General features: G+C 35.8%; 1 protein-coding gene across 6 annotated transcripts in view; it reads right to left on the minus strand.

The window, feature by feature from the left end:
- The window catches only part of PPP1R13B (protein phosphatase 1 regulatory subunit 13B), a 72,274-nt gene that overhangs the window by 33,406 nt on the left and 13,429 nt on the right, over window positions 1-25,439 (minus strand). For 5 of the 6 annotated variants that reach the window (XM_049828369.1, XM_049828370.1, XM_049828368.1 and 2 more), the window contains exons 2-4: window positions 11,438-11,585; window positions 4,600-4,719; window positions 3,020-3,087 (exon numbers count right to left, since the gene is read on the minus strand). In XM_049828369.1, coding sequence (XP_049684326.1) covers window positions 3,020-3,087; window positions 4,600-4,719; window positions 11,438-11,585 — 336 coding nt within the window. Of the gene's footprint in view, window positions 1-1,010; window positions 1,098-3,019; window positions 3,088-4,599; window positions 4,720-11,437; window positions 11,586-25,439 lie in introns of those variants that run through there. The other variant, XM_049828374.1, reaches the window with a different exon arrangement.

Below are 25,439 nucleotides of genomic sequence, written 5' to 3' on the forward strand. Positions count from 1 at the left end.
GCTAGGACATCTGAAAACAAGACCCAGCATTCTATGACCACTGTTTCATCGCCACTGATCACAGAATCAAATAATAATATAGGTAGAAAGGAGCCTCTGGAAGTCACCCAGTTCAATAACCCCTGCTCAGAGCAGTTCAGACTGCTCAGGACGTTGTTCAGCCAAATCGAAATTCCATGGACTCCCAACAGTCTGTTCCAATGTCCATTACTCTCAGTGAGAAAACATTTTTCCCAATATTTAATTAGAATTTCTCTTGATACAACTTGTGTTCAAATCCAACTGGCTCACTTACACATGCAAAAGAAAGGAAGAGGAGGAAGAGGCAGCTATTCTCAGAGAAGAGAATTCCTCTTCAGACACTGTCCAATCTCCCTGGCAAAGGGAAATGTTTAGTTATGTAAATCTTATCTCCACATATCTATACCTTTGTGTAGTGGCGGAAAGAGATCAGGCCCTGATTATAGCATAATTCCACTTCCAAGGAAGAAAGTTGTAAACAAAAGCAAACCCCAAAAGGTCACCTCAGGAATAAGAGAACTTGACAATTTACAAAATCTCACATGGTTTTTCCTTTAGACTTTGTTAAGCAGAACGCAAAGCTCTCAGATGAGCACTTACAGATAAGTATTCTTTTTACAACAACACATGTTTCACTGTTTGAAGAGACCTAGCCTATTTTTAACATTAAATCTTTATTTGGAAGATAATCTAAGGAAATTTAAGCATTTATTTAATGTGATTTTAAGCTAACCATTATTTAAATAATTGTACATATCGTTTCAAAGAACAAAAAAATCCTACTACATATGACAAAATGCCAATTAATAGAATTATCCAAATTGAATTCCAGACAGATTTCCCATCATTTTTTCCAAGACAATTGATATGAACATTAAAGCAAACATTCATCTTAGTTTTCCATGCACGTCACACTTTCAGCTCCATCCAGATATTAAGTAAAAATCAATTATTTCATCATTAGAGCAGTACACATAATAAAAATATACCTGAATGCAGAATATTTGGTAAGATTTGAGCTGTCTTCAATGTTCCATTGGTTTGTATTGATTCTAGGGCTAGTCTAACATTCAGCATGCCAGTAACAATGAATAAGCCTAATGCATTATGTAAGTGTAAGCTGATTAAATCCTTGATCCTGAAGTCACCTCTTTTCCCCCCTCCCCCTCTGATTTAAAACTTGGCACAACTGAAAAATCTTAGTTTTATACACTTTCAAAACCTAATTTGTACCATTTTTGGCATAAACACCACCACAATTTACATTAATACAACCCTTTCAGGTTTCAGTCTTTCTTGTGTTTTAATAATTTCCTAAACCTAGTAAAAGTCCATTTTAAAGTGATCCGTTCCCTAATAAATTTTAATTTTGTCGCCAAACTTTTGCATATTTTTAAAAATATATACCGAATTGCACAAAGGTAGCAGTGTTACTCAAGTTACCAGGTCTGAGTTTTACCCATAAAAATGAACAGCAAATTGAACTAAATACAAAGCCATGTTATCATAAACATTATTGCTGCCGAGAAGTGAGATTGTAAGGCATACTGCACATGCCAGTCCTAATTTCCAAAGATATTATGTCTCAAATGAAGTATATGTGTTACGACTTACATGGAGGAATAGATTAGGGGAGGTCATGAAAGGGTTATGTTCCCCTAGCACGTTATAGCACTATGATCTCACTACATTGTCAATATGACAATAGAAGCAGGATAAATGGATCCATGCAGCAGAGGACATCAGCTACTGTTCTCTACAGAAAAGGAACGTAGAAAGCAATACATGATTAACTATTTTGAATAGGGAAAAAAATTCCTTCCATTAGGCCCACATGCCATACACAAAACAAGCTGCTAAGAGCTGCAAACTGACTGAACAACTTTTTTGCTGCGTATTTGTGTGTGTGTGTGAATTTTAGATGCCAATTATCAGGCAATATACAACCACAGAATTGTTTAATCTGCACAATTATTTTTAACATTTTAGTCCTTTTTTTCTTTAAGACATCTCAGCTTGAAAAACCTGATCTGTTTGCTTTTAAACCTCTTTAAGCATTATTTTACCCTGAGAAAGAGCCCTATGCCTATTTGTAAATCCACAGTACTTTACAGAGACAATACAACTATGAATTGGTGAGCTCAAATCTTTTTATTGAGATTTTAAAATGTTTAAAAATAGTCAGCTATAGTGCCTCAGTAAAGGCAGCAGAATGGCCCTGAGAAAATGAGAGCAGAATATGCTCTGTAGAGTCTTCCCAACTATTGAGGATGAAAAGACAGAGTAGAAAGTGAAGAGAGTTTCAGCTCAGGGGTAGGTTTTTAAGCCATGGTAATTTTGAAAGAGGTGTACTACATTTTACTTGTAAAAGAGAGAATGTTCAAGCCAGGATTCACCGAAGGCTACCAACGATGTTACCTATGCTATGTATTGTTTATTTTAAATTAGAAACCTAGTAATATTGTAGTAAAAAAAATGAAAAGCGTAGATATGAACCATAAAGAACAGTATAAAGAGGTGGTTCTGAGGGGTATGCAACCTCTTCTACCAGCATCTGAAAACATCCCAATCCATAGATACATTTTCATGTTTTAACATATGAGGCTATGTCATGAATCAATACCAGTGAGATTAATCAAACAAGAAAAGATGTCTGGACAGGCAATACTATGAAAGAATAATGTAGCTGGATTTTTCTTCACACAGGATGAGTAAGACAGAGGAAGACAGATTAGAAAATGCAGTAATTAATAAGACTCTGGGGGCTTCTGATATCACATAAGTGAATTTCTCTCTAACCAGAAAATTTAGAGTAGTTAATGAAAAAGCCATATTCTCCCATTCACTTTATAACAAAACCAAACAAACAAACAAAACGGAACAAGACCTACACATTTTCCACCAGTTCCCACCATAATAGATCTTGACAAATAAGAATTTTAAAAACATCAAATATTTGAGTGGAATTGATCCAAAACCCTTAGGACTTATTACATACCCCATTCTCTGTACGTTTCTCCACAGGTATATTTATGCCATTTCTTTGATTTTGGGCTTGACGTCCACCTAAAAGTAAAGTATCACTCTTAGTGCAAAATTCAGTTTTCAACGCAAATGGTTTTCACACTTGAATCTGTTCTTTCCAAGAATTTTTATATAAAGCTTTTACCTATGAATTTTTATTCTGCTAGTTCCAAGTCTTTCTTATTAGGTTATTCTTTGTAAGCAGTGGAGTCAGCAGAAATAAAGCATTTACTTCAGAGAATTTCTCTGTCAAAAGTACAGACATGCAGCTCTACTTTTCTGATTTGTGTTTAGGCAATGATGTCATGAAAGGGAATGTACCAAGCATGACTACCAAAGTTTCATGTTTCTGTGTCCACAAGAAGCAGTAGCTTCAATTGAATACATTATAAATGAATATAGTAGAGGAAGGTTTTCTAATGCCTTATAAGCAACTTTAATCTACAAATTGATCCTTAGGTCAATGATTAATTAGAAAGCCTTGCATGCTTGGTTCAGAAGCAAGATTTTCCTTGTACACGAAACACTGTGGCTTCAGTCGTATCTTAAATTTCTTAACATACTTTAAATTTCTATTGCCCAAAGGATGACCGAGTATTTTACAAGGTACCTAATTAATACAAAAATCCCTCACACATTATTGGGCCTGCTACTTCTGGCATTCAAAGCAACCAGGAACCACTTAGAAATATGAAAAGAAACCCCAGCTCAAAGCAATAAGGACTAAGCCAAGACTTGAAATTCAGTTGTTAGAAGTAGTCAGATTAGTTGAATGAGAAAGGATAATCTGAGCATGCAAATATACATCTCAATTTGAGATACCTTTCCTATCCTTCAGACAGTCTGACAGACATTAAGTATATAATGCACAGCCTCAAAAGTCTTCTCATAAGTTAAGTACCGTCTATACTAGGTAGATCAGAAAACTGAAATCCTTCAATTTTTTTATTCCAGTCTTTTAAGAAAACCCCATTTAATAGGGCACTGGTTTATATAAACACTTTTCCTATAGAATCAAGCAGACCAGAGATTTTTCAAGGTGTGAACTATCACCACTATTAAATATATCTACATGAAATTCTGAGAAAGTAAAGCCACCGAGACCTCTGCCACTGACGTCTATAAAATAGACTTTAGTTTCTAAAGGACGCAAAGTAGTTTACTGGGTCTTTTCTCTGGGCAACTGAAGGAGAACAGGAGGTCAAAAAGAACAATCCCACCCTCTCAAAATGCAGGGACCTTCTCTCAACAAGAAAAAAAAAATATGCATTAAGCCTCTAATACCCACCAACATTTTTGAATGAGTATTAAGCAGAATAGAAGCCAATCTTGCTACAAAAATATTACTCAACAGACTGGTAGAAATTATTCTAGAGAAAGGAATTTGAGAACATGAATAAATCTGCCACTGAGGAAGGTTCAAAATCATTTTGGTATAAGGAAGTTGTATTATATGTATCTACTGAAGTTCACTGAAGGAACTGATAATCAAACTCACTTCAGAAATCTTTTAAACATGTTCAGGTGACAATACTAGGGGATAAGTGTACTTACTTTGTTCATTACTTTCGGCTGGTGATTCCTCATGACGAAGAAAAAATTTTACCTCTTCCCTGCGGGGACCCCATTTCTGTAGGTGGTCATACATCATGTGATCAAAGGGTATGGGACGTTCTAAAAGTACAAGACCAAAAAACTTAACACAACTATTTTAAATTAAGCAAAGTTTTATAGAACTCTCATTAAGAATCAGAATGTCCTTTGTGGTAGCAATTCAATCTATCCAATGTATTCTGTCTTCCACAAAGTCAAAGAAACAGGCACCAAAAGACAATAGTTGCACTGTATTAAAAGCTAGACTTACTGTAACATAGCTCACTGTGTACATAACCTGTACATAACCTGTTTGCCAAACCATATAAAAGATACCAGTGTTTAGAAACCCTAATTTAGGAATTCTTCATCACACCCTTTTCCACAATGCTGATCTTTGCAGCTTTGCTCCCCATCACCACCAGATGGATATTTTGTTCTGTTATTAAAATGATTCATTCAATTTGAACCTCCACGTTTCCACTCAGATTAAAAGCCTTATCATTACATTGACATTTCATCTCCTAAGGACTTGAGCAGGTGCTCCCACTCCAATACACTATGCCATACATTAACTTCTAGTATATGTGGAATTACTGGCAAATCTTTAAACAAATAAAGGCTGAAGTTCTATGCAGCAGTCAGTCTCTTTGTTTTCCCCCAAAGAAATGTAAAACATTCTCATAGTGTAGTTATTTCTTCCAAATTGATCAAATATACTATTACTAAGAGGCTGCACACTATATATATAGTATTTCAAAATTAAAATACATTTCAAAAGCAAAGTTTTCACTGTTTCCACAATGATACTTGCATTTATTTTTAAATGTTTTCATTAAGATAAGAAATTGTCCTGTTTAAGATCTAACAGTAAGCATAGTATTAGAAGATATCTTCTAATCATAGTAAAATTATACTAGAAGAGATTTAATTAGCACCATGTCAAACCAATATTACTGCAGAAAATCAGGCTTGGATGGAAACCGAAAGGTGGAGATTGCGTTCTCCATTGTTAAAAGCAAAACACTCTCTGCCCTCAAAACCCAAACCACAGTATCTCCTACCAGGCAGAGCACCGCTAACAATTTGTTATCCATTTCATACTTAGCCCATTTGACATGAGAAGACAAAATGATTCAAAGGTATAACAGATATCTTAGGGAAAGCTTGGGAAAACCACATCACAAATACACCTTTTTATAGTGAAATTTTCCTAAATTTATATGCATTATGAACTATATAAATGAATACATGTCTTGATACTCTTGAGATACTTAATTGTAGTATTTAAAGAACAATACATTTTCATCACTTGATTCACAATGCACTGAATACAATGAAGTGTCTTGTCAAAATCTGTCATGTCCAATAGTTATAGTGATTAACACCATTTAGCCACAGTTAAATCTAGCTGCTTTCAACAGGGAAGGGTCATGTAAACTACAAGCTAAATATATTCATCAGCTAACTGGTTACCTATCTTCCTAAATAACAAAAAAAACCACAACAAAAAAAATCACAACACCTGGATTTAAAATATAGATGCTTTGCTTTGCTTTTCTTTTTCTTGTTCCTCACTCAAGTAGACTCCAGGAAATATTGTCAGTAGTGTTTATGCACACAAGAATAAGGTCAGTGGCTTATTACAACTCAGTTCTTGAAAAGAAATTTTAAAAAACATGATTTTCAGGTTTTTCAACTCCTAAAGTAATGTAAGATTCCAAGTGCTTTGAAGCATAACCACTAAAATTGCAGCATGAGCCTTCTAGAGATCACAGAGTGTAAAAATATTTAAATGGTTTAGTTCAGAGACTTTAAGACACAGAAGGTAAGAATCTTCAGGCATTTTTCCCAAATAAAAAAATTGCTTGGTAAACCTAGCAAGAACTGAAGTTTGATAACAAAGTACCAAGAAACTGGATGTCTGGACAGGGTTGGACTAATTCTGGAATGGTGAGGAGTGGCTGCACTCCTGGTTAGGCTGGTCTCCCATTAAAAGTAAGGCCCTGATCCTAGGAGCTATTCAAAATAAAAAGTTTCATTTACATAATGTACCTTGAAGAATCAAGGCTAATATTTTTCAGACTTGACCATGGAGAGAAATGGGAAAGACATTTTCTACTACTTTTGCAATTCTTCCACAAAAAAACTTCAGCATGTGTTGCCCTAAATTAGACAGAAAACAGGTTAAATAGTAACAGCAACATCATCACTGAAACAGAGAAATGAAAAATGAAGAAGCACTAATCATTCTGTGCAACTAAGAATCAAAATCAAAACCAAAACAAAGAAAACCTGCAGTTAAACTTCTCCCAGTTGTTATAGCTTCGGACATAATTGTCAGTAATTGTTTCCACAATACTATTTCCAACTTTGATTTTAATTTTTTAAGTAGAAGAGAATAAAGAAAATGTGAAATAAGAGTATGGGTCTAGAGTAATAATAAACAGGTTGGATCCCTATACTTTAACAACACATTTATCTAGAGAATGTTTATTTTCATTAATAACTAAGTGGAAAACTATGATATATGCATATATCCATAATTATTTGCACAAACTGCCTTAGATTTTAAGTTGGATGAAAATTCTGAAAGACTTTTGAGAACCGAGCTTGACTCTTCCTTTTAAGTAAAAGTTTTGGGGATGGGCTACTTTTAAATATTCTGAAATGATTGAAGCACCCTGAAAGACCAAAACACAAATACCACATCAATGTTTTAGAAGAGAATTGCAAAAATGTTTCTGTTGGAACTATATATCCACTATTTAAAACAAGTAAATTTCAGACTTCAGAATCCACTTTTACCCTTATTACAAGTACCCTGCTGTTTGTAATAAACACATTTATGCCTGCTATACATGAAACCAGAAGACAAAGTAATGGATTATCTTCATAGCTGGGGAGTTCACTGCAAGATCAGGAATGAGTCTTTCCCCCCTCAGGTTTGCAGAAGTACAGTTGTAGTAAACAACTATTTCTTTTACAGTCACTTGCCTCTATGTTACAACTAAATTCAGGAAGACTAATTAATACCAATTGCTGAAGGGCATTCCAGATGTAAATGAATAATTGAGTACTGGGTGGACTTAAAGGTTGAAATCCATTCTCTCTTGAAACATACTACAAGTTCCTGGCGTCACACCTCTCTTTCAACCTCCTTGCCAACTGCTATTTGTAATAGCTGGGGAATGAGGAAGAATATTCTGTGGGGTTTTTTCTCCTGTTATAGCATGACAAATCCATGCAAAAAGAGGAAGCTTCAAACTGACAAAGCACAATGTACTGATATATCAGGCATGAATGCTATTGACTGTCTCAACTATTATTCATCTCAAGAAACTGAGAAGGAGGAGGAACAGAGAATGAAGTACAAAATAAAATGTGAATAAACCAAATGCTTATGTCATGCAGCTCTGAGAAGAATCAGTTTCTTAATACAAACAATACATAAACTATTTTACAAGTTTCGGGAAGGTCCTCAACCATTTCTTTGCCACACAAAAGCAAACAGACAACAGCTAACAAACAAATATGTTTTCCAACAGCTAAGCTATTGTAATCCTCCTCTGAGCTCTAGAAATCTTACATAATTTTTGAAGCCAAACTTCCATGGATCTTAACATTTTTCTAGAAGACAAATGGTCTGTCTCTGTCACCCTCTAAAAATAAAATGAAGTATTTCTCATTTATTTGTATATACACATTCAGGAGAGGAAGATTATTAGAAGAGACATTATTTTGTTAGATCGATAAAGTTTAGGAAACGGACAAGTTTTAAGGCACATAACTATTTTCTGTATCTGATAATAAAACTACAATTTACAAGCCCATTGCTCTGAATTTGAGTAGACATGTATTGTTCAGTTGGGCTACCTAAAAGAGTCTGTGGCTACCTGTAGAACAGAGGTAAGCACATTCACAAGAGGACAGGTATGGCAGCTCTGTCTTACAGAGAGAGCTGTGATTTGTGACCTGTGCAAGATGGAGACACTAAGAAAACAGACCGCTTATGGTGTGTGACAAAACCTACTCTGTTTATTCAACCCATGATTCTCTGTATTAACTTTTGTTTTGAATTTTACTTTCCAAAATGTCTTCTGAAAGAACATTTGTAGACCTCTCTTGAGGATAAGGGCTGAGGGGTCAGAGACAGTGTAATAGAAAAAAAATACTCTTCCACTGGCACAACACACAGCAGTTTCATTGCAAATTGCTTCACACTTCCCACTCAGAACCATATTTTAAGTTGTTTGTTGTTGAAACTGTTGCATTTAACTGTTTAGACTCTTGTTTTCTACAACACGTCTCTGCTCCAGGCAAAATTATTTTTAAAAACTTCAGGGGAAAGAGTTCAATTTGGGTCTCAGGAGCAGCTGAAGGAAAAAATACCGTGTTTATGCCCTGTTAAAAAAAAAGTTCACGTTGTTTCACTGAGAAATGTATGTAATCCAGACGTTGGGGCAAGAAGTTGAGGCCACCAACACACAGATGGTGTAACAGTATCCTATATTTAAGAACAACAAACAAAATTCTTGTGCTGAAATTCCCATCGAAGAGACTTAAAACCAGTGTGCAGGACATCTTTTTTGCTGACAGTACAGGCTTGTTTGAGAGATCCAGAAACACATGCGAGTGTTTCATTTTTTCTTTCCTTCTCTCTAGTCTTTCCTGTTCCACACTTGCAATGGAATAGATAAATACAGTTATCACCTTGGGTATTTAACAAGTGATGCTAGATCTGTGAAAGCACTTTCATGTGAGTTTTAAAAGAAACTTGGAGCCGCAAGCACATTTTTAAAAGTTTGACAGACCCATTCAACAGGTAGAAGCTTTGGGCAGGACTCTGCTCCTAAACTTACGTGTCTGTATATAGAAGTCTACTTCAGAAAGCTGGATGAACTCCAATGCTCAAAATCTAACAGATAACTGCTAGCTGAAATCAGTGACCTCCATGTTCTACTCACAGTATTATCTAATTTCCATTGACTATAATGGGACCAAAGATGCATAATTCACAGGGTAGATACCCAAAATTTAGTCTTAGTCTCTCCATCATAACTTCCTGGGTAAGTTTTATTTCCCACTTTATAGAAACTTCAAGCTTTAGATATCTAACACTTTGAGAAATAATGTCTTACATCCACAGATAAAGTATTTTTTCAATCTTACAAGTTATTACAGAAATCATGTGCTTGCACTCGCCAGGGTTGCAAGGTGTAAGCGTCCCAGAAAGATGTTGTGGAATACTTCCATTTTCCAGTCGCCCTTTGAAGCTAGTTGACAACATTGTCTGCATTTTTTAAGGAGTGCACCCTCCCAGTATTGTGAAAGCAGAAGAACAAATAATAACATATATGTTACACTTTTACAGGCAAGTGACTGGAAAATATTAGGAATATTTGAGTGCTGTTAAACACAGTCTGCAGACCTACTTTAGAAATTTATGCAATGTACTTGGCATCATAGACTCTCTGTAATCTAAACTTCCAAGCTGAAAAATTTTTAACCCTCCTGTAAGTTTTATCCTTAAAGACAGTTTTCTAACTAAGCATGAACTGAACTTGTATTCCTAGAACTGCAGACATGCTTAACTCTGCTCACTCTTGCCTAAACTCTGAGTTCCCGTCCAGTTAGGAAATGACTCCTCAAGGCACCTTCTCCTTTTACAAAGTCTTAAAACAGTTTAGAAAAGAGAAGGAATAGTTTCCCCGTGAGGAAAATATTCTAGATTGCTAATACTCAAAAGCTCCAAAGGCATCTGAATAATGCCCATTTTGTCTGTTTGACAAAAAGCCCCTGACCAAAATAAAATCCCTCTATGCAAAATTTAAGAATTCAGTATCAAGTTATGACCTCATGAGTCTTTACACAAAACAGATGACAAACAGCTCAGACAGGGGTGACCTTAGTAACTGAGGGCTAAGAACCTGCCTAACTGTTATCCTCACCCGTCCACCGATTCTACTCACATCCATACATTGATATACTATAACTTGAAGGCTTGTACTACATGCAATTGCAAGAATCCATCCAGAAACAGAATCCTTAATAGGGCTGTTCTGACACACACCTGAAAAGAACTGCCCACCCCATTATTCTGTGAAATAACAATTGCAACACAAATAGGATATGGGAACTACTACCTGCCCCAAGGCAGGCTGTCAAATCTTTGCGAGGAAATGTTCATGAAGAAGCAGGAGATACTATGTCCAATTCTGGCACAATTCTGTCTGCAGAACATCTGCTATTCATGATACAGAAAAAAAGAATCTATATCCATTCTGAAATTTCATGTTGTGTTCACATGCCTTATAGTGAGGAAATAGGATTAGAAAGAATGCAGGTGGTGATCTGCACCCATTGACTGTAAGAGAAGACCACTGAGACTCCTTATTGTCATTTGAATACCCTCTAGCCTAGACACACTGCACGCCTATTTCAAATAAATGACTTCTAGAAGTGAAAATACACACCCCCCCCATTATTTTTTTTTCTTTTAAGATGGGGATACTGAATACTTTGTTTATGTAATTTGAAAAACTGAAATACAGAATACTGACGTATCTTACACATGCATTTTATCAAATATTCCACGCTGAGGAAAAAAACAAGGAAGGAAAAAAAAAAGGTCAAGAATTGGATTAATCTCTACAGATATTGAACTACCATGCTTTGCATCAAAGTTTGCTAGAAAAAAGAAAGCACAATTGAAATAATTAATATTGAAAAGTCAGTCTTACCTGTTTTCTAATTGGTACATATATTTAAATCCATTTCCACTGAACATTTTACTTACCGTTTCCACGCCATACTTCAGCCAGATGGCAGCTTCCTTCTCCAGGCTCTTTGCAGAACTCTACTACATCGCGACAGGTTGTTTCTGGTGTAATTGGAACTTCTGTCAGAATCTGTTCATTGTTGCTCAGAAACACAGTTAGTATCATCTGAAAGAAAAAAAAAGTAACAGAATATGAAAAAAAATGACAAGAATAAGATTATGGGTAAGATAATTCCCCTGTAAATGGAAATGTATGCTTATGGTTGGTTGCAACAATCCATCAAAGCAGTTTTCAGATTCTTGTAACTTTGCCAAAGCTTTAGTCCTTTGCGTTGATTTTTTGTTGACAGTGCATTGAACTGACAATTTTTTTAAAAGCTTCAGTTGAAATGGTTTAATTCTGTCTGAAAATAAGGCTGGCAGGGAAGGAACAAGTTTTCGCTATGTTAGATGCTTGAAATCATACCATTTAAATGTTGCAAATAAATACATACTTTGGCAAAGTAACCTGAAGCTTCACAGGTGGGCAAGCCGTTGCATGATGGACATCATTTTTGCAATTCATCTGAAGATACCATTATATTTGGTTGAATTGTAAGCTTTTGGTTAAATGGTAAGCCTCAAAGTTTAAAAAGAAAAAAAAAAAAAAGATGAAAAAAGTCACATTTTTCAAGGGATCGGATTTGCTTAGTATAATTGCTACAGCTAAAACCCTCTGAAAAGTCAGTTCTTTCTGTACTACTTTAGCCCCATCCCCCGAGCTTGCTGTGTTGATCAGACTGTACATGCAACCTTCCCACAGTGGTACCAAGCCTGCTCTCTTCACTCAGAGTTACAACATCAAAAGACTACTTTTCCTCTAGTAACTGCTCCCAGCTATTCCAGTTGGAAAGCAGCCATGAAACAGAAAATAGCTTTTCTTTCCCTCCCCCCCCTTAACGTTCAAGATGACTTGACATCAAGGAAAACAGAAAGAAGTGGGATGAAGTCTATAAAGGAAAAAGGCTAGCACTAAGAGCTACTACTAATCTGTGTTGATGTAAACTTCTGTTCAAATTCCTTGCTCCACCTTAAAATAACCATGTGCACAAATACATCTAGCCAGAGATACCCCCACCCCTCTACCCCCCCACCTGCTAGCGGGTATAACTTGCTGCTAAGCTAAACATTCAAAAACTGGGCACATTAACGTAACCCATCTCACCCCCTTGGTGCATACGTATTATAATATGTGTGATCATTAATAATATGTTCACTTGCTATATTCCCCCTATTAAGGGCCTCTGCCTTATGCAGTATTCTCAATGGATTTGTTCTGTAGGCCCCAATGTTAATTTACTACGAAAGCTGGAAGCATATAGTTAACAGCTGAGGTGCTTGTAAGAAGGAAAAGATAAAACACATTCTACCAAGAAACAAAGTCCTAATGCAGTGGTGTTAACATGATTCATTTTTTTCCTGAGTGAGACTGGTTGAGGACCAATAAAGGCTGTCTTAAAGACAAGTATTCCTATGTTACACTAAATGCTCTGAAAGATACCTGACCCTAAGCTCCTGCTTAAAATTAAATAGATACTTTTAACCGTTCTCTCTGCACCTTGATTTCCCATCTGTAGTCACAATACTGTTCTGTAAACTCATGGGGATGGAACAGAAATAATGTGATGTTTAAAAGACAAAGATAACATAAAAATACATGTCCCTAAAAAAATGTGACAAAATCCGTAATTTTGTCTGCAAAGAAAGTTCTTTCAGATCTTTCCAGTAAATAAAATGTGTCATCACATATTGAACCACAAAGATTAAACCTAATTATTTAAAAGCTCTTTGTTAAATCAGCACTCTCCACTTCAACAGAGCTGTGCTTCAATTTGCATAGGTAATTCTTAAAAACATGCATAATACTTTTATCTGTGGGACATATACATGTACCAAACTGGAGAATTGCATTTATAACAGCTAGATACTGAGTGACAGCAGTCTGTCTACTTTAGAAGTAGGCACAGGACAAATTCCAAGAAAGCCCAGCTTCAAGCTCTCAGTCTCCTCGTCAGTCCTCCAGGCTATTTTAGTCCATGTTTCTACTCTCCCTCAGCCTGCCAAGTTTGTACACTGTATCCTGAAGTTTTCAAGTAACTACACTTCAACACATGGAGTCATCCAGGGCTGTAAATATACTAGAATTCACCTCCGAGTTTCTCCAACAGCAGCATTAAAGGCAGCCATAGTAAAAGCTATAGTACAAGCTAAGAGGAAGCCATAGGATGCAGCCACAGATAATAATAAAGTGTCTGTGAACAGCTCACAATGTTCTTTTTCCCTGTACTAGATTCAGACATAGTCTTAATATTCAGTGGCAGTGGAATCTTTTACAGAGTAATATATCTAATGCAGAGTTTAGTAGTAGAATTTGACCTCATATTTAAGAAGAAAAAAAAGAGTCATATATGAACATAAAACAACAGGCTTAGAAGAAACCTTAAGAGGTCATCTAATGCAGTCTCTTGGCCTCAGGCAGGATGAACTATACCTACATTATTCTGCAGAGATGCTTGTTTAACCTGTTCTGAAAAGCCTTTCATGATGGCAATTCCACCACTTCTCTGAACCATCTACCCCAGAAATCCAGGATTCCTGTTGCAAGAAGTTTCTTAAAGTCTAGTCAAAGCTTTCCTTGCCACTATTTAAACTCACTGGTTCTTGTCCTAGCCACAGGGGTGATAGAAAACACTTTTTTTTCCTCTGCAGTTAAATTTAAGGAATATATAATAAGTAAATTAAGTAAGTTAAATTAAACAACACCAATTTGAAAGAGAGTTATTAATGCCAGTAGTCTAAATAGTTTCCCCATAACACCCGATAGTAATTTCAAAATAAAACCCAAGTTTCCCAAACTTTATGAGAATACCGAGAGACCCTGGCTTTACTGAAGTTATGATATGATGCATGCTGCCTCTTTATAATTTGTCTGAAAGACCTGTTACCCTCTTATGAAAGGGTAAATAAAATGGCTTAACATCACATGGTTTTACATTGTTTCCAAGTTTCCATTTTTTATTGCTGTAAAGATAATACTGACCTAGAAAACTTGTTTCATGTATTCGAGATTATCTGTCTGCATCTGCAGACAGGTTGAAAAAGAAAGAAAAGACTTGGAGATGTGAGTTATCCCATATATCTTAGACAATTCTCCATAAATTCAGACCTCAACCACTGTATAAACTCACAGTCACCTTTGCAAGACCAGGCCAAAATTTCTTGTACCTCAAGCACACCACCACTTTCTTCTCTCGGCTCAGAGTGCACCAGTACTGTCTTCTCCAAAGGTGGGTGTCACTCACAATATCATCTGCTAGACAGCCCAGGGAAAGGTATCTCACTAATGGGAAGCAAGTGCTGTAGCCAGCTACTGTCATACTACTCAAGCAAACTTGGTTAAGTAAGGATTTATTTTTAACAGGTTGTCTGAGTAATACCAAAGGAACTGAAACACTGTGCTGAGAAACAAATGTCCTGAAACCTATACAAGACGACTCAACGTACTGAACATTATTAATACATTGCAATATTAATCAGATTTTCAAGCCAGTGTTGCAGCTGTCCCTATTTGCAGTGATGATGGAATAAGAATCAGAGGTATTTCATAGTGATAAAATACAAAGAAGCATTAACGGAGCCTGGAAATTTGCTGCTGAAGAATGAGTAAAGCATACACATGAAATACATAGTACACCCACTGCAGCAAATTAGCTTTATGAAAAAAACATTCTTAGCCAAAGATTAGGACACAGGAGAACTGATAAATCCTTTTATTTCTCATTTTAAATGGATTCCTAAAGAGGAACAACTGTACAAAACCCATCTTGTAAAATGAGATCAGAACCATCGTAGCATTGCTTTGATAATCTCTCAATTCAATCAGTTCAAAACTTTTAATACTCGGACACAATATCACACAACAGGATCAACCTAACACTCATGAGCAAATCACCTCAGGGCTTCTAAATCATGTATTTTTTCCACAATGAATACCAAGCTCCAGATCTTACACTTCCCTCCTTCTCAACCCACACACAGATGTTACCTGTCTGTTACTCTCTACTGCTCCTGCTACCAAACCAACAGCTTTACTCCAACTTTCATGAATTCTCATCTCTTTTTACTCTTCTCTTCAATGTCCTTGCAAACTCTAGTATATCCCTTCACAGTTCATGTCTTTTCCATGCCAGGTAAGCTTTATCAAACACCACAACCTGCCTTTAAAACTATTATTGTCATATCACTAATTTCTCAGCTTACAACTCTAGGAGAGCCTCAGAATCAGTACTCTGCCTAAATCTTCTCTGCCCAACAGGTGCTTGTCAAATAGTTGTACATGCTCCTCTTCGTAAGTTGTCTCCCCTTTGTCCATTCCCATCCCAATTCTCCTCTTCCAACCATACTTCTATGGTTGGTTCTCAATCATCCCTGCAGTTTCTCAAGAAGGTAGAAACAAGGGATAAATCTACAAGATCTTTATCCTTGCTTATTATCTCATCTCTTTCTACAGCTGGATAATGTCACCTACAAGAATTTCAATAGGCATCATCCATAGAGATGACACAGTTTTATCTTTCTAGACCTCAACTCTTGCTAAGGAAGCTGAAATGTTGACAGTCTTCAATCATCTCTTGTGAATGCCTGGCTATCAAGTTCCATATGGCTGTAACACAAGTCCTTAGCCATGTTTCTCCAATGACTCCCTAGATTTCATATTCATAACACACAGGTACCTACCACTGTGAGCTGTAATGCAGGCATCTTTGACACCAATCATCTTCTCAGCCTTGTGTCTCACATCTATCTCTAGTTTTCCTGTACAATATGTAAGAAATAGGTAGGGTTTTTTTCTATGAACTGGTCCAGCTAATGCTCTCAGAATTTGGACACTTGCCTATCAGTTGCCCAACTTCTCCCTGGTATGCCTTTTTTTACTCATGATGCCTATCACAGTAAAAATCATCCTTCATGCCTACGGCTTTGACCACATTGCCTTTCTGTATCAATCCTGACAAGCACAATTTATTAGTCTTCACTTCCCCATTGTGATGTGGAATCTTCTTCTCGTATCATTTTTCACTCCGTATCAAGAAATCGATGCTAAATTGGTCCTTTACACCAGTAAAGGTCCTTTACTCTCCACATGCTAAACAGGTATGTTTATGCCTTCTTCTGTGTTGTTCATCATGCCTTATATGCACCTGCAAAGCAACCGCGTTGTTTTTCTTGAAGACCCTCCTTTGCTATTCTGGCTACAAAACATATCAGACACAAGTAACCTGTCAATATGCTGAACAGTGCTGCCCATCGGGCTGATAAATATTGGTTTGTCTATTTAGACTTTTCTAACTGTCCAGTTGATCTCTTACTTCACCCCAAACCAAGATTTCAAGAGCTGTGCAACAGAGGTGCACTCGTAACTGGTTTACCACAGCAGAGATCCCACAAGGGCACAACCAAATGCCTTACACACTACTATATAGTAACAATCTTTCAGATTGGTGATGTCCTTTGTTCTATATGAGATTGTTCAGGCTGTCCTAGAAATCACCTTGACTGTCCTACTTGAGTTTTGCAACTTCAGTTGCACTCCCGTAGTACAATGCAATTACTTACAATTGGAATAAAGCTAGACCACCACCATAAAAACAGAAGATGGCAGCCGATGTAGCACACTGATTCTTAGTTAAGAAACAGCCTGGAAAGCTAAAACTCCAACTACTGAATGAAGTATTTTCCTCAACATTTTTCTACAATCTTACCAAAAAAATAACTCTGATCTTCAGCTAATATCCCAAATTAAAAAGAACAGGTATACTTTTAATTAGAACCTCTTTAACAACAACTTTTGTAGAGACAAGAAATACATCTTACTCAACTATTATCTTATGCCACCAGCACCTGAAACACCGGTGCTTGAGAAGAAATAAATTGTACACCAACATCTCCACTGCCTTATGCCCAAGTTAATTTACTGACTTGGACAGCTGATACAATAAATATTGTAAATACAATAAGAGAGTCCATGTAAGTACGTATCTCCTGATACCCTAGTCACAGAAAACTGAATTATTTAAGCTATCAGAAAGCAATCAGACAAGTACTATTTCAGGACATGCTGAAACATTAGAATTTAAAACAAGTCCATGATTAATTTCTTACAGTAATAGTCATATATTCAACCAGAAAAAGAGAAATTGTGAGTTCTGGGGATAAAGATGCGAAATTACTCAGCAGACTTTTTACTTTACATATTTTAACTAAATCCCATGTTTCCACTCAAAACCAGGGCTCCTGGCAAAAATGGATTAGATGATCATTACTTTTCCTGCATATAACCTATTTCATGTCCACAACAACAAAGTAATTTAGAAAAAAATGGCATCTATGAAAGACTAGAAGCAAGGTCATTCAAGCAGTGAACAAAAGGTTAAGACAATAAACACATCCCAAGAGAATGAAAACCATTAATTTTTCCCTTTGTGCTATCCATTGCTCTCATTACCCAAATCTAGATATAGGAATGCCTACCTGATATTAAAGGGATAGTATAGATCTTTTTGTGTTAATAACTTCTGCAATTTAAAAATTATCAAGCATATGATTGTGAGTTAAGGATATACTGGATATTTAATGTGGCTAAATTCACACACTGCTGTTTAGTCTTATTAGATTTTCCCTTTGCCTTTTTTTTTTTAACCAACCTAGAAATTTCATTCTGTAAAGGTAAGAAACAACAAAAAAACAAACAAAAAATGTTCTTCCAGCAGAACAGTGATGAGACATTTCAAATATATGAAAAGTTTATTATTAAAAGGCTGATACACAATGAACTTGAAGCACAAAACATGTTTCTGATAAAAATGCTAACTTCATTCTGTTTCATGGGAATTAGAAGGTGTTATCTTCTCACCATGCATTTTCCCCTAATAACCAGTTCCAAAACATCTATTCATGATCTTGTGCTTTGCCATTTCAGAGCACTTAGTGGTGCCTACAACTCCAAGACAAGAACAATCAGCAAAGACAAGACTTCTTCAAAGTAAATCTAAATCTCTCTTGCACAGTAGAGACCTCAACATCTCTCAGGAAGTTTTAGTAACTTTCATCCTTGATTTTGCTGACTTGGGAGTTCTAGGAGCTTGCTGTATTTAAGGTGCTACTACAATAGAGTTTTAACTGCAGTGTCCAAAACCATCTATTACTGAAATGTCAAAGCCCCAACAATATGAACTTTAAGACTGACATTTTCAGTTACTAGAAAAATTATAGAATGAGATGCAAACAAAATGTGAAGAGGTGAAAAATCATCCCTTTGGTGATGAGACATAATAATATGCACAACTCTGTATATAGAATGGTCAGAGAAAAAAGTTAGAAATTATCAATTCTCATGCAAGTTTGCTTGCCTGGAATTCATACCATTGCATAAATCTTGCATCAACTACAGCTGTAGAAATTGTAGTTGTCTATTTCAAGCATTAAAGCAGAATTTTAACTTTACTTGCAGTATGAACACTGTCCCTTTTTAAGATTATAGACTTAATTATGTGAAGCTTTAAGCAACTGCATTTTAAAAGAAACTAGACTATGAAATTATAGCCGCAAAACTGTTTTAATTAAAGTAATCTAAAGAAACATTCTTGACTGAAGTCATGAGTATTTCTTTATACCGTTGAGATTTCAGAACAAACAAATCCCAGAGAAATCTCTGATGATATTATGTATAAACCCCAGAAAAACAGGTAATAAGATTAAACTATTTCACTTCCCTATATTAAAAAGAAACATTTAAAGTCCATCTAATAAACAAGTTATTCACCAGCATGCTTTGTTCCAATAATTATTTACCTTCAGAATGAAGTTATTTTTAAAAATAGTTCTGTTAAAGAATTTCTTGCCATGTTTACAAGTCTTATTTCAAACACGAACATCAAGACATACAGCAAATTTATTATCAATTATCGTGTTTTTCATCAGGACATTTCTATCCTTTAACATCTTTTCCCCTTCCTCATATATGGGGTGAGAAATAACTACATTCATTTTCCTCCATATTTCTAAACAAATTTCGTCATACCCTCCTCACAACCAAGCTGTGCAAACTTCGAGTTCAGGCCAAAATTTAAAGCCCAGTGATGCCTTTTGACTGTATTAGTAAAATTCACAAAGGTAGTGTAACCAACAGAGTTCAGTTTGCAAAGAATACAAAAACGAGTAAAGTTTTCTGCCAAAATGCAGACTTGTGAAACCAATAGCATGTTTGCTACTACACTTTCAAATTTGAAGCCAAGTGTCTCCATACGGCCTGCAAAAGAATTCACAAAATTGGGAGCAAGTCTCAGACACTAAAAATGTATAGCATTCAGCTACGGGCTACTAACAAACACTAAACCCATAAATTTCAGTATTGATAAGCATTTATAAGGTTAATATTAGCTTGTTTGTATTTTTAAGTATTCTTGAATAACATTTGCAATTTTGGTCAAATCTGAAAATTTAATGCTCCTTAAATGTACTTCAACTATACTTATCCCACAAAAGCATTCTTTGCATAAGCTCGTATGCTAGTTGCATTAACTTGCCATTTTGCGATCACTGAAAGGAAAAAAAAAATAAATTGATCAACCTTGAGATCCACCTTCATCAGGCTCTGCACAAGACAACTTGGCTACAGAAAACACAACCAGAAGAAAAAAACAGTCATCAGACAATAGTTGTACCAACAGACGGTAGTGATGGGCTATAAAATTATTTCTCTTGCTAGAGCACAGAAATCACATTTGTTTAAAAAAAAAAAAATTTTAACTCCTCTTAAAGAAACATGGAAGCACAGCATTAAAAGAAATCCTTAAACAAGATTATCCTACATTTTTATAAGGCCTGAATGTATGCAGTGGCTTAAAGAACTGGCAAAAAAACCACAGACCTTTCCTCTCCGGACTTTCAGGACTATTGCCATTGCTCTCTTTGTGACAGCAGGTGTTCAACAGAATTCAGACTACTTTAAAAGCCTACACCTGCTTGATATTTATTTATTGAAGGGATACTTACGACACTGTCTTGTTCTTGCTCTTTGTTACTGAAAGATAAAAAGCTACAGCATAAATTGCAGATCTGGAATTTGAAGCTTCTTACTCTTTCAGTGGCAAGCTTTTTGTAGGACAGAGAAATAAGCCAACATTTTTGCCACAGGAAGGAAACACCAACTATCATCATGTATTTAAATATATTCAACTAAACAAGATAGGTCCACATATTATTAAATGAAAAGTATTGTAGTAGTTAATTGAAAGACTTCCAGCGCTCTAGGAAAACAATACCCAATGAAAACAATAGCAACTAAAAGTTCACTTGTGTAAACAACACAAGCAAACCACTGACTTGAATGGGTGTTCTACAGGCTGTGAGGAGCAGGATATGAAAAGAGCTAAAAAACAACTGACCTAACAAACATTAAGATTCTAGCATCTGCCTAAGACAGAAGAGCAGCACGATCATTTAGACATTATAATCCTGTATCAGTTTTTAGACTATACTTTGTTACATTAGGAGTCACAGTCATTATCTCCAGACATAATCTTTATAGAAGCTGTTTGTTGTTTTTCACAACGTTGGAATGCCTTCTTTTAGATTCAGATGGTTCTGTTAAAAGCAAGCAGGAGCTGAGATTTGGATAAATTAATTTAAAAGACAGGCAGTAAACTTGTGGCTACAGAATGGAAAATGGGTATAGCTGAAAAGGGACAAGTTAAAAGAATAAAAGAGGTTACATTACAAATAAAACTATTAATTTAAAAGGAAATCTGTCCGAGTGCAGAATTTAACATTGTTAGCTAAAGCAACACAGCCTGAACTTAGAGAAATCTATAAAACATGCTCTTTTGCTGTTTTCTAGTGGAAAATGTAATTAGGCACTTGCTAAAGTTCAACATCCCTGCATCGTATTATCTATCGGCTTGATTCCTAAATCACTATATCTGGAGAACCAGCAAGAGATCTCGTTGTTGCTCCTTGATGCAAACAATTCTACCAAAGGACTGTTAAGACACTAGTTACCATGTAAGAGACTTTAGAAGACAGGGATAATTCTAGGTACACCAAGTTCTTGCTTCTCTGTTAGGCAACATACATTACAAATGGAGATATTTTTATTCTTTCCAGAACAAGGCTTTGAAATTTTGTTTTGTTCCACTGTTTAAAAGACTGTGGTCCATATGTTATCTTTCATGATGTACACAACTATTATTAAAAGGTGGAAGTTGGAGACTCTTCTTGAAAGACTCTTTGCTCTAACCCGTTGATGCTGGATTTCCTAAACCCCTTACAAGGATCATGACAACTCAATACATAACAGTAAGTATTCTCACCTTGCAAATCAGTATTCTCTGATTTGTTATAGGACTACTGCAAATGAGTCTTTGCCATCTATCAAGAATAGAAGACTGACCTCCAAATCAAGCAGCTCTGAAGAAGTCCTGGAGTTTTTCCAACACTTGCTGGCTTCACTAAGGATACTCTTTTTTATCTTTTAGAATGTTTTTTGTCTGCGAATCTTAGGATGACAAATCTCATCTAGTGCTGACTGCCTAATTTCAATGAGATTTATCTAAAGCACCTTGAAAAAAACAATAAAAATCAGCAGGCATATCAATTTTGTGCTGATTATTAAATAAAAAAAGTACAACAAATTGCTAATCTATTTAACAACTAGCAAATACCCCTGCTATAACTAAATATTTTAGTACTTGTTTAGGCCTATTAATACGAGAATTCCTTAAACAATGGATTCTTGCCAAACTCCTTTTAGAAAACTGCAGCAGACACTGCATTTGCAAATGCATGGAACAGTAGTAATACACAGGAAAAGTCAGAAGTTCAGGGGACAGCAGGACTCCAGATCACAACAATAGCTACATCGGTGCACTCATCTTTCGTGATGTCCATTTGTCCATAAACTCTGACAGCTCTATTTTGGTAAAATATAAACACGACGGCCACAATTCTGCTATTCTTCACATCTCCAACCCAGGGTTCTCCAAACCAAATGGTTCAGACAGTGAAGTGGGGACACCCTGTACAGGGTCAGGTGTAGCCCCATAGTCCCCAGGGAAAAGGACGGAGGAATCACTGTGGCACTACAACCACATCTCATTGTACAAGACTGCAAAAACAACTTAGTGCTAATGGTCAGAGGTCTAAATCTTTCATATCTGTCAAGGTAACCAGCACATCATACATCAAATGCATGACAAGCTTGAAACAACAGTCCTAATATATTAACTGCCCATTTCATCAGCTGATGAGATATCAATAATATGTTTAAAAATATTATTAAATATTTTACTTTCCAAATCATTGCAAAGACATGTGGCTGAAGAACAACGCAACTGTAGTGCTGTAAAATATTCAGTAAACTCAGGTGAACTGGCTAAAATAAATTAAAAACAAAATTAAATTAATCCAAGACGACTCAGCTTCAGCAATCATTTTATTACATAAGAATCTCAGCTTTCCAGTCAGGAAAAAAAAAAATTGTATTCATCAAAAGGAACAGTTTAAAAAAAAAAAACCACAAAAATGAGCCCAAAATCAACAAAAAAACAACCAACCAAAAAAACCCACACACAAACCCAAACCAAAAAAACGATACACCACACACACAAAACCCCTAAAACCCCAAATCCTACAAAACAGGACGCCCCCACAAAGACTCAAGAACCAGATGGCAGGTATGAAAGACAAAAATAAAAATAAGACTATTTCACTTTTACTGTGTGGGGGATATGGGGATAAATCCTATTCAAGGTTTTTGCATATTGGGATTAGCAATACTGTAATTTACTTTGAAAGAAAGCTCATTCTGACAACACAAGGCAAAACTGAAGCAGGGTTAAACATGACGTTTTGGGTTAATTTTCCTGAAAGACAGCTTAATCTTCAAAGTCCACATGCAACAAGAGTGTCCCACAATTTGTATCACAGAACTGAGTGTTCTGAAATTATTAAAAATATTTTGGCCAAGGCTAAGGAAAGGGAGGTGCTGATGTTTCTACAATCTTGTGTTCGACCTTGTCAACAGCTACAGCAAAGTCATCCAAAATCCACTGAATTCCAGAAAAGCCTAACCTACCTACTGCATTGAAAATAATCTCATCAAAAAAGTATAGGACACAAAGACAGACATTTGGTCTTTTCATTTACAACTTTTCAACAAAACACACACAAAAAAACAAAACAAACCCCAACAAAAAAAAGCAAAACCACAAAACAAAACCAATCAACCAACATCGCATTTTTACTAAAGACATTGTCCTTTTTGTCAATGAATGAAGGTGATTTGCAGCACTGAACATCAGTTTTTCATTTTACAAACAAGGAGCAAGTTTTATGAAATCTACAGACACACACCCGTATGTAATATTGCAACTGGAATCAGCACTACTCTTTTCTTTTATTTTCAATAGACCAAAATAAGAAGGGACTGCCACAGCTTTCTCCCACTGAGCAGAAAGTATTAACAAAATACCGATTGTGTAGTGTATTGCTTTCAGGGAATATCAACCATTCAATCTTAGTTGTAATGTTATCTGCCTTGGCAAAAATATAAAAAGTGAAAAGTGAATACATCCTTTGGGATTCAACAGGCAGTCTGCAGAGTTTTCCTTCCATCAGAGTGGAAGTTGCACATAATAGAACATAACTCTTTCTAGTGCATTTCTTTAGTTTTTAAATGGCAGATTTAAAAACTAAAAGCTGTTCTGTTTTACATCTCCACTTTGGCTGAATCAGAAAACATAAATAATAATAATTAAGAAATCAAATAACTTATGCAAGGTAAAATTAAAAATTCCAGACATTTCATATACAGAAGAAACCCATATAAGGCAATAATCTCTGATCTTCAAGTAAAAATCCCACACATGCACACTCTAACCCATTAAAAGGACATACTGTTCAGTTTTACAAAAACAAATCCCCAAATGCTTAATTTTACAGCAAATTAACAAAAAGCAATTTAATCCCACCTTCTTTTTTATAATTCTGTCTTTTGTCCAGTTTTTAGAGTGAAGTCCAGCCTTTTCTGGTAGCCAAGATTTCTCTTTTGATGTTTTTATAATATTCTGAAGAACCATCCTTAAAATATTCTTCATGTGGACAGTTGTAAATAGCAGTGAATATAAAAATATTGTGTAGAGCTAAAACCTAAGAACACTTTCTGTGCAACAACTACGGTGAAAAACTACTTAAATGGAGTATTTTTGGTCTACTGGCATATGAACTCAAGCAGTAATGACGAGCAGTGATAAGATGTTGTAAAGAAACAAGACAGGCCACAGTTGTGACAGGAACAAGATAGGCTAGATCAAGTTTCACCTAATTAGGCAAGGTTGCAGTAGAGGAGTTCTGCTATCGTCTCATTGTGCAATAGTAATCCTTGTTTGCTATTATAATAATGACAAACAGTAAGTATTCATCTTAAATAAATTTACATATAAGGCTCTGACTGTCTCAGAAGAGACAGAAGTGATTTTCCTGTTGAAGGGGGCAATGAAATGAGCAGAAGTTCCAAGACCAAACAATCCTAACAACTATCAAAAGACATTTCCACAACACATTTTCTTAAATTAGGAAAATGTTTAAGAAAGACCAACCAGCTTAAAAACAAAACAAACAACAACAACAAATCCACCACGTATTTATGCCTAAAAATACTATAGTTCAAGCACTACTCCATTCTTGGCAAAGTCTGTCTTCTTGCTGGACGTAATTCAAGCAGCAGAGAATATAAAACAGTAAACTATGTTTCTGATTGCCTCTTCATGTCGAGGGACACTGAATGTTTATCATCATTCCTGTCAACACTATACAGGATCCAGAGTGGGGAACAGACAGAGAGAAGGCACCAACAGTGCATTTAGCTCTTACTCTACAATTGCAGGGGCAAAGCATATCCTCCAGCCTGATCCATTCCCTTAAT

The sequence above is a fragment of the Accipiter gentilis genome, chromosome 25, assembly GCF_929443795.1.
Source record: "Accipiter gentilis chromosome 25, bAccGen1.1, whole genome shotgun sequence".
NCBI classification, from domain to species: Eukaryota; Metazoa; Chordata; class Aves; order Accipitriformes; family Accipitridae; genus Astur; species Astur gentilis.